The sequence below is a fragment of the Phalaenopsis equestris genome, unplaced genomic scaffold (genome assembly GCF_001263595.1).
Source record: "Phalaenopsis equestris unplaced genomic scaffold, ASM126359v1 Scaffold000237, whole genome shotgun sequence".
In the NCBI taxonomy this organism is placed as follows: Eukaryota; Viridiplantae; Streptophyta; class Magnoliopsida; order Asparagales; family Orchidaceae; genus Phalaenopsis; species Phalaenopsis equestris.
In genome coordinates, this window is record NW_018164679.1 from 1085439 (window position 1) to 1102802 (window position 17364).

At 33.8% G+C, this 17364-nt stretch overlaps 1 protein-coding gene across 1 annotated transcript in view; it reads left to right on the plus strand.

Moving 5' to 3' along the window:
- Positions 1-8600, plus strand: part of LOC110023956 — a 10528-nt gene extending 1928 nt beyond the window's left edge. The window contains exons 2-3 of the mRNA XM_020723617.1: positions 7240-7636; positions 8215-8600. Coding sequence (XP_020579276.1) covers positions 7240-7636; positions 8215-8503 — 686 coding nt within the window. The 3' untranslated portion in view covers positions 8504-8600. The remainder of the gene's footprint in view (positions 1-7239; positions 7637-8214) is intronic.
- The last annotated feature ends 8764 nt before the right edge of the window (positions 8601-17364 follow it).

Here is a 17364-nt window from a genome sequence, read left to right on the forward strand (position 1 = left end):
CGCCGCCCCGCACTTATAAGCTGCCCCAAACGGGGCCTAAATTATGATGATGAATATGGCATTATCTTAGGGTGTATTTGGGGCGACAGCTGCTTTTTCATGAAGTAGCTGTGAAGCTGATAAGCAGCTTAACAGGTGCTGTTATAACTATAAATTATAATCTGCTGCTTTTTGTCATTTTTTTGTATTCTGGACCTTACCGGACGATTCTATCTGTATGTCTATACTATATGTCTATTTTTTAATTCCTGTATACTTTCAATTGACAAGACTGGAATACAAGCAGAATTTTAGGAGAAAATTTAAAACTTTTTCCCCAATTTTAAGTCTTATAATCTGAGGTTCCGTGAAGGACTATTTGTAGCTTTTAAAGCATCAGAATGTTTATAACTATAAATTATGATGATGAACAAGACATTATCTTAGGGTGTGTTTGGGACAACTGCTGCTTTTCCATGAAGTAGCTGTGAAGCTGATAAGCAGCTTAACAGGTGCTGTCAGAAAATTAATGTTGAAATAACAAATGTTTGTTTGGATAATCTGCTTTGCTACACCCGTTTCTGATGAAAAAGACAATTATACCCTTATATATATATATATTAATTGAGTGACTGCAATTTTTAAAATATCTATTACATAATAAAAAAAATAACTCCAACAATAAAGGAAAAAAGTTATGAGTCCAAATTTCTCCAATATATTAATTGTAAAACATCATTTCATGCTTAAACCACAATAATTAGAACAATAAAAATAAACAATAAGACTATAATAACATTCGCCTTCATGTCTAGTTGATCAAGTCATCAAAATAATTTTTTGTCCACAACATCTCTCCTCATTTGATCACTTCTCGGATTGAACTCATCTATATCATCAACCCAATGAAAATATCTGCAATCTTCACGTGTCCTATTTCTGAAACAACAATAAAATATCATCCTATAACTACCTTCTCTTTTTGATGTGTAATCATAACACTGCGTACTAAAATGACAACACATAGCTCTTTAAATAGTTGATGACTTTGAACTCAATTTTATTTGAGATTATAATGCATTATGGTTTTAATCGGCAAATCAGGCTAGATATGTAATACAACAATAAAATAAATCTTTGATTTCACAATTAAAAAAAAAAGGAAAATAGACATTAACAAATCCTCAATACAAAATGTCACATAAATATATAAAGTAGATATCAACAAATCTTCGATACATTTGAAATATTGAACATCTACAAGAAGACGTTATAAAGCGCAACATAAATACACTCGATGAGTTCAACTAAACATATGTAATATCTTCTCTTGATTGGATCATCTCTTGAACTCCCCCCCTTCGGATGTGTTGAGGTCATTCATTTCAAAGTCTTCACCGGGCAATGATTGTCCGAACTAATGTTCAAATGCTTCTATAGGTGTGTATGTTGGATCTTCATCTAAGACTCTGAAATTAATATCATCTTGAGATGAATGCATTTTGTATAAAACTATGTAGTGTTACAGTTGCAACAACTATCTTTATCTATTTTTTTGAAGAAATATGTCAGCATATCTCGGAGTATGATCCATTTCTTGTTCTATGTGCCGAATGCTCTCTCATTAACATTTCGTAATGACGAGTGTCTTTTGTTGAATAATTTATTCCCTCTAATCACTTGACTACTGCACTCAAAATCAGGAAGATGATATCTCGTGTCGGGTAAGGGCTTTAAGAATTCTCGTTGCAATGAATATCCTGAATCAACGATGTAATACCTTGAATAATAATATCATTACTACATAGCCTCAAATCAACTGCTTCATATACGATCAAGAATGTACTAACTTGGTGGAGATTGAAAATTTGTATTCACGACGCCGAGTTGTAAATTTGAATATTCGACTATAATGAGCACTCTCTTCCCATCTGACCATTAAAAATGTAAAACACATATTGAAATCAAAAAGTTCTAAGATACTCTGTGTAGAAGCTTCACAATGTCTGACATATGTAATCTTGTCATCGTTATCAATACGTGCATCGCATGTGCGCCGTTAATTGCTCTAATACAATCCTATTTGAAAATTTCATTAGACAATGTTTTATTTTAAAACACTAATGCAAAAATAAATTGAAATATCAATACTTTGACAAATGACATGTATCTCGTATCATTATCGATTTCTTTCGGCATATGCACAAAAGCAGTATTTATGGATTTACAATGTTGTTTGATAATGTTAACATAGAGTTAATGCAAATATCAAAATATCTGCTAATTGTCTCCGTTGATTGCTAGAATTGCTTGGAAGCAACACAAATGAACTATTTATTTGATGTAATATATAATATGAAGACCAGCACTCTTTGGGTGTAAATCATAACGATCAATGTAAATAATAATTATTCTGCAATTGATAATAAATCATAACAAATTATTCACGACATCCGAAATATATTTTAAATTATGATTGAATGAGCTTGGAGCAGCTCATCAACCCACTTGTCATCTACAGATGGTGATGACACATATGTTGTATTGCTTAAATTTTTCCTGCACTACTCATTAAATAAAATATACAATTGTAGTCAGAATTGTTGCTTGCTATACTATCTCTTTAAATTTCTTTTCATCTGAAGAGTCCATCTGACTATTCTATGCATGTTATAATATATAAAAATAATAAGCTAAGCTAGAACTGAACATAAATGATGAAATTACTGATAATTAAGTATTACAACTAGCGCAACACATATATGCTAAAATGTCTCATGAACATGGCTCGAAATATTATTCGGCATAAGACATACGATGAACCACATATGATGATGGCACATATGATCTTGCGTAAATTTGTCTTATAGTAATTAATAAAGTATATAATTGTACTCATAATTGTTGCTTGTTACATTATCTCTATAATTTTTTTCTTCATTTGATGAGTCCATCTGACTATTTTATGCATGTTAAATATATATAAAAAATAAGTTTTGCTAGAAGTAAACATAAATGCTGAAATTACTCATAATTAAGTATTACAACTAACGCAACACATACATGTTGAAATATCACATGAACATGACACAAGCATAAGACATACAATGACCCATAGATGATGATGACACATATGATGTCTTGCATAAATTTGTCGTATAGTACTCATTAATTAGACATTCAATTGTAGTCATAATTGTTACTTGTTACACTGTCTCTATAATTTTCTTTTCATCTGATGAATAAATCTGATTATTTTATGCATGTTAGAATATCTATAAAAAAGAATCTATGCTAGAAATGAACATAAAAGCTGAAATGGCTCATAATTAAGTATTATAACTAGCGCAAGACATAAATGTTGAAATGTCACATGAACATGACATAAGATGTTATTCGACATAAAAGTATAAATTATTACACACCACAATCTGAAACAGTAATAAAAAAGAAAAACTAGACTAATTGTCTAAAAAATAGCGGTGTTAGGAATTCTCTGTTATGACACTATCGTTATGAAAGCCTCCTGCTTCGTTCGATCATTTATAAGTTTTATAGAGAGTAAATATAGGAACATATTCTCAAATAACTCAGTAAAAGAGTCCATATAAATATTTATTTTCTTTTTAAGCTTCTAGGTGGAGGGTGTGAGGCTTTCGGAATGACTTGGTTCACCTTGTCCTCTCTTCTGTGGCACTTCATCTTGGACTTCATTAGAATGAACAAATTCTGGCTCATCCAAATTCTAGGGAAAGGTCTGTGTTGTTGCTCAAACATTGGAGCTTGTAGCCACAATACAGATGAACATAGTATCAAGTTTTTCCTTCAACTTAGGGTATATATATCAGAACTTCTAAAATTTTTGGCGTGGGGCAGGGCCTACAATTGATAAAATACTAGTTTAATATAAAATTGTCTACTTATTGAATTTTTTTCTCCACCACTTCTATGATGCATCAACTGTTTTCTTAATTGGGTCACATCCTAATCCAGTTGCCACACTTTTTAACTCGTTCCACAAATATATATATATATATATATATATATATATTTCAGTTGATCCCATTTGAATTTCAACTGAGTTTTGCTGTACAATTTTACTGTTTTTTATGAAGTTTTTTTGTCATGTTTTTCCATTTTTTTTTATTGAAGCGTGTAGTTGGTATATTGTCAATTTCTATCTATTTAAAACATAAATCACAAAATATTATATTTGTCTCCCTCTCCCAAATGTTCGATATCCCATATTTCTTTTGTTTACTCATCTGATATATCATGTAGTAAAACATTTGGAGGAAAAATTATAATTTATCCTACAATTAAAAAAATAATTATAAAAACTAAAAAAAACAACATATTGAATTAGAACTCAGCGAGATTAATTTTTCAAAGGATGATCCACTTAGGATCATCAATTATATCATACTGACTTTAAGACCGGCTACTATCTGTGTTTAACAGTGACACGTGCGATCTAAGACCAGGTAGTATCCGTAGTGAATAGTGTGATGTGTGCTTTAAGCCCGGATAATATCTGTGGCAAACATGTGGAGACAATTACTTAAGTGACAATTAGTGATCGGTTGAGCTATTATTTTTTCTTTCATCATTGTACATGACATTTGAAAGTCAAAGACATTGAAACTACGCACTTCAAAAGCATCAATGCAATTCCACAACAAAAAGCCGAGTCAACTGCTACAAGCAGCCAACATTGCAAAACTCTAACCACACCCACAACCAACAACTAATAAAGATCACCAAATCACACCCACATGCACAGCCAACAGACAAGAGAGACCACCAAACCAAAAAAACTTACATTTTTTTACCACAATTTATGTAAATCCATATCTATCAAACGTATCACTCCATCTTTTGGTGTTGCACAAGACGTGTTAGGAACTTTACTTGCAAGATATGTATAATGTGGTTGTGCCTTGGTGTTTCACAAATAAAGTTCACTGCCATAACCAAAGCCAAAATCACACCCACAACACAGATGAAAATCGAGAAATCTTAAGGCACAACTACTGTGATGAAATGAGAAGTACCAAACCACCATCACAAGCGGTTTGTTACTTCTCGTTTTACCAATGTGATTATACAATTGGGACTTCTCGAAGTAACAAACCGCTAGAGAGGAAAACCGAGAAGCCCCAATGACACTCAAATCTTTTACATCACATAATTCGACACTCAAATATTTGATATCACATAAATAATGTCGTTGATATCAATTTTTTTTACAAGTGAATTACTCAGTTTTAAGCAAGCAAATTTCAAATTTTAGATGCTGGATATGTAAATGCATAAGAATTGTGTGATATGCATGTAAGCTCCCCTTTAAACAATACTCCACAGTTCAAACGACAAGCACCAAACCACCAATAGAGAGGAAAACCGAGAAGCCCAAAAATAATTCACATTTGTAAAACGAAAGACAATAAATCACCACCATAGAGGACCACCAAGAAGCCTCAACGGCACAATCCCAAAAATAATTCACATTTGTAAAACGAAAGACAAGGACCACCAAGAAGCCTCAACGACACAATCACTTCACATTTGAAACGACAAGCACCTAATCACCACCTGAGAGGTAAATCAAGATTCCGCAATTGCATAGTCATATAAGTAAAATGAAAAACAATAGACCACCACCACAAATGACAACTGTAAAGCCCCAAGGACCAATCACTTTAAATTCAAACGACAAGCACCAAACCAGCACCACCACAAAATAGACAAATCAAATAGGTAAAAAAAAAGCAACAAACCACCACCACAAAGGATAACCGGGAAATCCCATCGCACCACCACTAACAAGTTCAAACTACAAGCACCAGGCCACCATCAGAGAGAAAAATTGAGAGGCATAATAGGGAAATTAAATAGGTAAAACAAAAAGTAACATACCATCACTACAAATGATTATCGGGAAGCCCCATCGACACCACCACTTACAAGTTCAAACGACAAGCACCAAACCACCAACAGAAGAAATTCAAGAAGCAGAATAGACAAATCACATAAGTAAAACGGAAAGCAACAAACCACCACCACAGAGGACAATTGAGAAATGAGGTGAGGATTAATACATACAAAGAGGGGCTGAGAGAGGCGACAACAGTGAAGACGAACATAGGGGAGAATAGAAGAGGATTGTAAATTTGCCCTAACACCCACAATGAAGCTCGAATGGAGGGAGAAGGGTGCGAGGGTATTATTGGAGATAAATGATGGGATTTAACGAATTGTAGACGGGTAGGATAGTTTTTTCTCACCTGGAACGCGATTAGAACCGTAAAATGGAGCCTAGCGTCGGCGTTCGCCATTTCGCCATTCTGAAAATGGGCCGCGGGTAAAAGCAGGTGAAAAGCTGGTTTCCAAATGACACTTCGCTGCTTTTCAAAACGAAAAACAGGCAAAAAGCCCTCCCAAACACACCCTTAATGTTTAAAACATGGAATTATGATAACCATAGCTTAAATTAAAGGAATATTCCATTGGATATGTTGGACAATTTTTAGAGTGAATTTTGGTAATTTAATTGATTACCTTCACTAAGTTATCTCTTTTCCTTCGCAAACCCCTATTTTTGTTTTTGAATTTGAAAGTTTATCTTTTCAATTTATGTTCACTAATCAATCATTCTATGGTTAATTATTAAAATTTTAAAAGAGCATCCTTGATAAAAATAGAGAATTTATAGTAACTATTGATCAGCACACGATAAGTACATCATCTCCTCACTAAACATTTCATCATATCTTTATCAAGCATCTCCTGAAATTAGTCATCAGGTTTTCAATGGATCCCATCAAGCGTTTGTGCAAAATCATTTTACTGTGGGAGTCCAATTTTTAGATGTTCTACAACTCCATGGAAATTTTATTTCTGTCCATTTAGAGGAGCTTTACAAAAAATTATGGAAGATTTACATACATACAACTCAATTCTTATGTATTTACATATCTAGCACCTAAACTTCAATTTTTACGTACATGCCACCCTCTTGAAAAAATGTATTTCACTTTTTAAAAGTTAAAATGATCGTATTTTCGACATGGTATGAAAGAATTGGTTGGTATAAAAGTAAAAAAAAAATAAAAAATAAATTTTATGTGTTAGATTTGCAAATACATAAGAGTGGACTGGTACGTATGCAAATGCCTTAAAAATTAAATGCCTAAAGTGGCTGCATTTTTTGCTTACAATTTCACCCTTCTCATTTAAATCACCAAATTTCTTCTATAGGAACTTGCAGAGCTAGCCAAGCTGTCGACTTGTTCCCTTCAATCTGCCCCGAAATTGTCGTTAGAGATGCTCGAATTGAAGATTGTTGGGAAGTCGCCGATACACATTGTAGCTCATTTTTCCCAAATTATACTTTTCCCATAGATTTGGTTCTACGGATAGAGAGATTTGTAGCGCTGCTTTCTGGCCTCTCGATACCACCGGGTTGTATGGGGACCTGTCTTGTGGCCGTTACCGGTGCAACTCGAAATGATAACTTGTACATTGGAAGTAAATATTTGAAAATTGGGGGGCTTGATGGGAAATTTAATATCAGCAGGGAGTCTGTAGCTGGAATTCTCACTGTGGATACTCTGGCAGATTATCTACCTAGAAAAGGTCCTCTCAGGCAAAGAAGGTCAGTATTAATGGAGTACGTACATACCACACAATTCTTACATAGTTACATATCTAACAGCCAAACTTCTATTTTTACACCATTTTAGATTTTAAAAAGTGAAATATGCTTTTGCATGCATGGGGAATGCCGCATGCGTGTAAAAAATGAGAGTTTAGGTGTTGGATATGTAAATACAAAAGAATTAGATGTGAAATACATACCAACCATTCCATTCTTATGTATTTACATATCTAACACTTGAACTCCAATTTTTACACTTCTATTGCCCAAATCTTTCATATCACATCATCATTTAACTCTTAAAATGTGAAATTAAACCTTTTCATGCATAGGGAAGGTGGCATGCACGTAAAAATTAAATTTAGGCGTTAGATATGTAAATACATAGGAATTGAGTGGTATGCATGTAAATCTTCCATTTAATTGAGGAATTGAGTGGTCTGCTTCTATTATTTTTCTCATAATTCATTAATTATTATGGAAATGCTTGCCAAACCTAATTTATCACCCTAAAAAACATAGAAATTTATCCCTGCTCTTGATAACCCTAATCAGATGCTTTGAAATTCGTGCAGAACTGGAATAGCGTACATATCAAATGTTGCCGTGAGGAAGGCGGATAGGAGAAAGGGGATTGCGAAGCTTCTGCTGGCGAAGGCAGAAGGCAGAGCCCTCAGCTGGGGCTGCCGCTCCATTGCCTTACATTGTGATGTGAATAATACAGCTGCTGTAAGATTATACAAATCCGAGGGCTTTAAGATCATCACTTTGCCTGATGATTGTAGATGGCCTCAGCCCAAAACTGCCCCAAACATCCAGTTTTACTTAATGATGAAACTCCTTTCATCAAAGGCAAGTATTTGATCTTTATATTTAGTTATATGTAAGAAAATTTGCACACATGCCATGTATTCACATGTATATCACTCAATTCTTATGTATTTACATATATATCACTCAATTCCCGTGTATTGTTTTGTACTTATATATATAAGAAGGTTTACATATATGTATCACTCGATTCCCATGTATTTACATATCTAACACAAACTTCATATTACACATACCACCTTACCTATGCATCACAAGATATACTTTGCTTTTTAAAAGTTGAAGTGGTGGTATTTATATGATCTGAAAGATTTTGGTGATTTAAATGTAAAATATGAAGTTTAGGAGTTAAAAATGTAAATACATACAATGATATATATATATATATGGATGACTTTGGTTTTTCATGAGCAACGTTTTATTGGATGTGAGGTGGGTGGTGGTGTAACTTTTTTATAAGAAGAATGATTTAGGCTCTGTTTGACGCAGTTGTAGCTTCTCAGCTTTTCATGCCACAGCTGTAGCTGCGCTGCCTCAGGAAGCTGCTGCGGGGAAGTTGGTTGTCTGTTTGTTGCAGCTGTGTGAAAACAGCTGTTTTTGAAAACTTGATTGTTCTGACTCTGTTTAGTAAATTTGTTTGTAACAGAACTGTGACACCCATTTTTTTAATAATTATGAAGTAGAAATTCAAAATAATAATGAATTTATTTTAAAGTTTAAAAATATGTTCAAAATAATGATGAATTTGTTGGAATTCATTATTAGCTTAAATGATATTCGAATGGCAATGTTTTGACTATGGTGGACAAGCAACAACAACCTAATGACGATTGTCAGATGGTGGTGATCTGACACCGATGGAGAGATGGACGATCTAAAGATTGGACAAATATAAATGATTCGACGATGATGAATAAAAGAAAATGCCTTAACCAACATTGGGGCACACAACTAGTAACATCACAAAAATTTTTGCATTTGGTGAGCTCCATCCCTCTATTGACTCGATTAACACTCTCAACTCTCTTAGAAGTATACTATAAAACAATTTTGCTTCAAGCTCCAATCATAACAAAAAGAAAATATAGTTTTCTTTAACCTCTTATTATGACTTTCTTAAAATATGTATAACTATTGGAAGTGCCTTGTTACCTTAAATTCCCTATTTAAAAAATAATGATTCACTTGCCTATTAAACCATAATCTCACCATCACCAATATATCCTTCTCCATAATAGAACCAGTAAGAAAAGAATCTAGAGGAGCAGCCCCTGCAACTCTCAACTCGTTTTTCTACGCAGATACTTACCTTGCCAATCCCTCCAGCTTCGGCTGCAAAAGCCCTTCACCTTCTGCTGTGGAAGAGACATCGGTAATGATCCCACAATCGTCGTTCTCATTGGTTCTCATTCTCCTCCACATCGATAACGATTCCGCAATCTTCCTCTCTCGCTCTCACGGTCTGTTTGGGGCAGCTTATTTGGTGCAGTGGCGTTTTGAAAACGGACTTGGACTGTTTTTGGCAGCTTATGCGTTTTGAAAACGCTGAAAGCAGCTTGCGGTGACAGCTTTCTAGCAACGGTCTGACTTTTTCAAGAAAATAAAAATTTCTAATAGCCACCGCACCTAGCTTATCAACAGATTATTTTTAATCAGCTTATCGACAGATTATTCAATAAGCTGCAGCTTCCCTAAACATACCCAGAGTGAGGCTCAACATAAGTAAAAAAAATTAATATGCTGAGGTCTTTTCTATAATAAGTTAAAATTATGTCTATATAATTAGGAATTTGGTAGGTTTGAGTTGTCATTATATATATAAGAAAAAACAATTATAATGAATGATGGTAGAAAAATGAAGTAATGGCATAAGAAATAAAAATACATATAAACGACACAATTCTTATGTATTTATATATCACACACCTACAATGTCATATTTATATACAAAATACTCATGGACTTAAAATAATATACAAATATCACTGTTATTAATTTTAAAAGTGAAATACACATTGTCCATCACACCAAAGTGTTACAAATCTAAATACTAAACTTTAGGTGCTATATATTTAAATGCATGAGAATTGTGAGGTATTTATGTAAGTTTCCCAATGCTTTTATTATGGCATGTGGTTGAAGAATGAAGTTCATAACACGTAATGTGAAACCCTAATTTACATTTTAGCTACTAATTCACACCACCCTCTCCAACATGGTGAAAATAAGATAAGAGAGGGATGGATAGCTATTTAAAGAAACAAATTCAAATATCTTATGCTCTAGAGCCTTAGAATGTTTGGATAAGAGATTTTTTAACATTTTTGAACATGACAAATGAATATGAATATGTATTTAAGATGATTTTTTAAGTATTATGTCAAATCTATAATTTCTTTATTTATTTTTGAAAGATAGACGTACATATACCTCTGATGTATTCACATATGCAACTCATCATATGCATGAAGACGTGTTTTTCAATTTTTTAAAGTAAAAATAATGATATTTTTCTGTGATATGAAAGATTTTGATGGTGTAAATATAAAAAATAAAATTTAAAAACTTATAAAATATGAAAAGTAAAGTTTATAGAGAGGTTTCCAATAGGGTGAAAGAGAATCCTCCTGGAATGTGAGAGTCTTCTCTTTTGCTTCCGTTTTTTTTTTTTCTTTTATACTTTCTAGCTTTGCAGACAAGCTCTCTCTGGCACCGTTGATGGGAAGGTTTTAATATAGACAATATTTGCACCCGACGCGTAGTCTGATATCAGTGTTTTGATGGCCGTCCTTTAAGTTTAGGCAAGAAGCTTGATCTCGAAAATCAGACGACGCATTACATGTTGATCGGACAAATATTTCTTACCATATTCGAGTCATTTATCCACTTTGGCTGGTGGACTTAATTCAACCATTTCAACTGGTAGGACCAAACTGGTTCAGCCAATTTGATTTGTGAATCTGATTCCTGTGAATAAATAAAGTAATTTGAAAATAATCGTGATATGATGTTTGCGTATAAAGCCCAACAATTCTTATATATTTACATATATAATACCTAAATTTTGTATTTATATTTATAACATTTTCATATTAAAAATCTATGCCGCATTTCAATTTTAAGAAGTTAGTGATGATGATTAAAATTTGAATGTTATTTATGCTAATATAAAATGTTAGGTGTTAGATATGTAAATATATAAGAATTGTCTCATATGTACGTAAATGCTCCATAAATTTTTTGTTAAATGGATTGATCCCAATTGCTTTATTCCTTTCAGAAGATTTGAACGTCAAGTCAATGACGTTTAAAATAAACCTGCATTCTCAAACAATCAAACATCCAAAGAATTAATTTGTTCAATTATATTCAAAAAGTCAAATTTAATTTGGAACATTCTAACATGATAAATTTTTAAATGCGATATTGTATTAAATTAAATTAACATTTTTTGGCATGTAAAAAGAAAATTTTAATATGCTACCACGTGGAGGTTATTGTGTGGTTATTGACGTAAAATCATGGAGATTATTGAGGGGCTATTGGGAGGTTATTGTGGGGGTTATTGCAGGGGTTAATGCAAGACTATTGAAATAGAATCGTGGAAGGTATTGGAGGGTTATTAGAGTGAAAGTGTGAATATTATTGGGGGATTATGAGAGGTTATTGTGACGTTATTGGAGTTAATGCCACAATAACCCCTCAATAACCCTCACAAATAACCTTTGCGGTTCCACTACAATAACTTTTGCAATTCCACTTTAATTTTTTTTAGGTGGACCCAATATAACACACATGGAGACATATTATTGGAATCTCCACAAAGAGTTGAGTACGTACTTCTTATGAAAAAATTTCTCCCATTTGAGGCTACCGTGTGATAGCGATGCGACATTACATTGTAATTTTATCTGCTTTGTTAAACTATATATTGATAAATTTTTCAAAAAACTACCGTTGAAATCTATTTTTTTTCATTATTTCTGATTAGGTGCGGTGATAAATTTAGCTGCTATCTGATTTTAATATTGTAATAATTATCCTAAATTTTTCAGCATCATGTTATTATTAAAGTTTCACTAATAAGCAACATGTTATCTCTCAAAAGAGTTATTCAGGGTGTTTGGTAGCCCAAGACTTAAATACTGTTTTTGGCTTTGACGATTTGAGATTTTTTGTCTGTGATATTTCCTTCCACCCAATCACGTGACACCCTCATTATTGTTGAGATTTTTTATTTGTGATATTTACTTCCACCCAATTACGTGACGCCTTATTATTGACTGATTCTTCTAAGAGTCACATTGACCACAAAGAGTTCACAAATAGTGCTTTAACCGGTGACACACAACTGTACGAAAAAATTAGCGCTATCTAATAGTAAATTTTTTTACTGACACCGAAGACCGGTGAAATTCCTCTTTTCTGATCCTTCTGAGCCTTTTTTCAGTAGCATTAAGAGCGTCAGATGCCGAGATGGGCAGACGATCCAACTCGGTGATGGGTTTACGGCGAAGAACCCTAATTTTGGGGTTCGTCGGCGCTCTTTTATTCGGTACCGCCATCTACTTCCGGCTATGGACCATAGATTCGTCGTTTACTGTCGACGACAGAGAAGAACTAAGGTTGGATTCAAACCTAAAAATCATTTACCGCTTTTTCAGTCTGCTTTTACCATCAAAATCTTCTCCTCAGGCTCGGTTACTCTACTTTTATCTCGTCTTTACTTCCTCGCCGTTCTTCTTTGTTGATCTTTGTGTAAGAGGAGCACCGATGAATTGAACTTTCTGTTTGAAAGCTGCATTATTTGAATTCTGATACGTGTCTCAAAAGAGGTAAGAACTTGGAGATTTTGAGTCTAGGACAGATCTTCCTGGTCGTGTCTTTTGAACAATTGGGTATCAATTCAGGGGAAGATAGGGTGAGGGTATCCTGAGAGTTAGTCATTATGGATTTTGAAACTCGTGGATTCGTTTTGAGATGAGTGAAATGTCTGAATAATCAATTAACGCTTATATTTTATTTTTGAAAAGTGGTAATGGTGCTATTTTTATGTGATATTAAAGATTTTGAGTCCCATGTGTGTACCACAAAAAAAAAAAAAAAAAAAAAAAAAGAAATAAAAAACCTGTAGATGGAGATGCCTACGCAAGCTTACCTTCACTTGACAAGCGAAATCTCTTTCCTTTCCTAACTCCTGCATTGTGGCAAGTAGTTATAACTTATAAGGACAGCCCCAAACTTATAATTTAAGAAAATTACAGAGAAGGCATTCTATGTTTGATAGAAGTTACCATAGATTTTTGTATTTCTTTGCACATTTCAGATGCTCTTTGGTAGGTTGTTAGTATTGTTGCGTTTTGTAGTAACATAGAACTTCCTGATATCAAAATTAAATTTTCATAATTTTGATTGGTTTTTTAAATATTCAGATTTATCCACTTACTAAAATAAATGATTTGCCCCATTGACAAAGATCTCTTAAGGAAATTATTTATTTGTGCGGCCTTTCTATCTCTTTCGTATCAAATAAAGTTTTAAGCTTTGGTAACTACTCCTGAAAATTTTTGAAAAATTATTGCGACAAATTTATTTTTCAATTTGCTTTCATTCGCAAAGAAATGGGCAAATTTGATCAGCCAGTAGTAGTATAAGAGTCCTACTAAGATGTTTTATTGGAGGAAATCTAGGAAGCCAAAACTTAGTTTTATCAAATTACTGAGTTCACATATAATAGCTTTATCAATATGCCATAGGAATATTTGTGTTCATTTATTAGAAGTCTAATCGTTCTGTGGGCTTTGTAAGACCTCATGACCTTTTAGGATATGCAGAAAGCTTTGAACTAATTCTTATGGGGTGTCTTAACAGAAAGGGTTTTATCAATTTTTCTAGCAATTCCAATTCCTGTTTTATTAGTTTTTATTTGGAAGATCTACATTCATACCACTCAATTCTTATGTATTTACTTGTCTTAACACCAAAATTTCAATTTTTACATATATGCCGCCTTACTTGTGCTTGAAAAGATATATTTCACTTTTTAAAAATTAAACTAGTTGTAATTTTGATGTGATATGAAAGATTTGTGTCGTATAAATGTAAAAATAAAGTTTAGGTGTTAGATATGTAAATACAAAAGAATTGGGTGGTATGTATGTAAATGACCCTTTTTATTTTATAAATATTTAAGCAAATTCGGATTCATGAGATCATGATGGAATCCTTAGAAGAGAAATGATTGTTTATTCATTGGTATCATAGTGCTCCATTTGTTGACTCATGAATGTCAAACTAGTAAAGCTCTTATATGAGTAGAGTTCTCCATATGGAGAATTTTGTTGATAGTGATTGTCTTATTTAATTCTTAATATATGTGCATAATCGGTGATTTGTTGATCAATCATAAACCTTCTTCTACAGTTTAATTATTTTTTGGGAAATTTATATACATACCACACAATTCTTATGTATTTACGCATCAATAGAAATAATTGCTAAAAAAAACCTCCTTTCATTTTATCGATAACGGGCTTATATAGAGCCTCCTAAGTTACAAAAATTATAAATAAATCACTTGACATCATCTATTTACAAATAAGACTCTACATTAGATACAAATGTCAACACTCCCTCTCAAGATGGGCAAAATAAATTCACTAAGCCCATCTTGTCACATAACCTAGATAAATCTAATAAACTAAGTCCTTTGGTGATGCAGTCAACCACTTGCTCTCTGGTGGCTACATGACTTAGCTTCAGTAGGTCGTTGATCAGTTTTTCCTTGATGAAGAACCTATCAATCTCCACATGTTTGGTCACTGACTTATTGTCACACCACAACTTCATTTGAGTTCAGTGATTTACTTTGAGTTCAACCAACAAGGTTTTTAGCTCTCAACAACATCTAATACAATGACTCTGTATTCTGCCTCTGCTGTTGATCTTACTACAACTAACTGTTTCTTGCTCTTCCAGGAGACCAAGTTACCAACTATAAACATGCAATATCTTGATATGGACCGTCTGTCATCAACACAACTTACCCAGTCAGAATCACAAAGCCCTCAATATCTATATGTCCATTCTTTTTGCATATCAATGTTTTCCCCGGGGCACTCTTCAGATATCTCAAAATTTGATACATTGTATCCATATGAACCTTTTTTGGATTATGTATATAGCGGCTCACCACACTTACTACAATAAAAAATATCGGTCACCACACATACTACAAAAGGGATATCAGCTCGAGTGTGGCGCAAATATATCAAGAGACCCATCAGCCTCTGGTACCTCTCACGATCAACTGATTCACCTGCTTCTGTATTGAGCTTGGCTTTCTGATCAATTAAAGAGACTGTAGGGTTGCACCCCTACGTACTTGTTTCCGTGAGAAGATCCAGTACATACTTTCTTTGGGATAGGATCATCCCCTCAGATACATTAGCCACTTCAATCCCAATAAAGTATCTGCGTTGTCTCAGATCCTTTACCTCAAATTGATTCTCTAATCTTCCCTTCAGTTAAGCAATTTCTATCTCATCATTACCGGTGATAATTATATTATTCACATACACAACAAGTATGGTAGTGTGATCTTCATATTGTCGATAGAGTACCATGTGGTCTGCATTGATTTGCTAATATCCCATATCAACCATCACTATTCTAAACTTGTCAAACTAAGCTCGATGAGACTGCTTCTAGTTATACAGTGACTTGCTGAGCCTACATACTTTGCCCACTGTTTGGGATGTACTGAATCCTAGTGGTATCTTCATATATACCTCCTCCAATAGCTCCCCATGAAGTAAAACATTCTTCACATCCATTTGGTGGATTCTCTATCTAGTATTCACTGTCAGAGAGGTCAATGTCTTTGTGAATGGTACAAATGTTTCATTATAGTCAGTGTCATACTTCTGACTGTGCTCTTTTGCCACTAGTTGTGTTTTGTACCTTTCCATATTCACTTTTGGAGTTTGCTTTACCATGAAAATCCATTTGCATCCAACTATTTTCTTCCTTGCTGGTAGTGGTACAATATCCCATGTTTGATTTTTATCAATCTGCCACTTTTTACTTGGGATCATCTTTATTAATCTGCCAACACTTGTGTATAGAGACAGAGTTCAATGATGCAATAAATGCTACTTGCAAATGTGAGATGTTAAAATAAACAATAAAGTTCACAATATTAAGTTCTCACCTAAGACGTTCAGAGGATGTTCTACGTTACTGCGGGATGTCTTCCTTAACGTTGGGGGGTAGGAGTAGACGGAGAAGGAATAATATCACTTGGGAGTTTTGAATCAAAGGTAGATGATATAGCTGTCTCAAGAGTTAGGGAAGACCGGGACAAGGGACTTGTTGGCATTGTAGATTATGTTATCTCAGTTTGCTTCTTTCTCCGTGTATACACCCTTAACTCACATTCAAACGGATTTCCACCACTTCTAGGCAATCTCCTTGATTTCCGTCTTCTTAATTGATTCATCCCACATCACAAGATATGACATTGCTCTCACTTGCTCCACTTCATTACCATTACTACTCACTCTCTCATGCCTCATATCTCTAGTGTCTGTTGATTCACCGAAAGGTTAATTCACCTATCTAATGTGTAGTATGGTTCCATCCATACTTACAAAGAGTCTCTTCTCAATCGGGCTCCAGCAGGCATAATCCTTCCGAGTAACCGAATAACCCACGAACACAGATTTCACGTCTCTTGGATCCAACTTTCCTATAGATGACCTGCTGTTTTTCACAATACATACTCATTCAAATACCTTCAATGGAAGGGTCTCACTATTGTCTTCTTTTAACATCTGACAATGAGGCTTCTTCTCCAGCACTCTTGAGGGCATTCTGTTAATCAATTAAGTAGT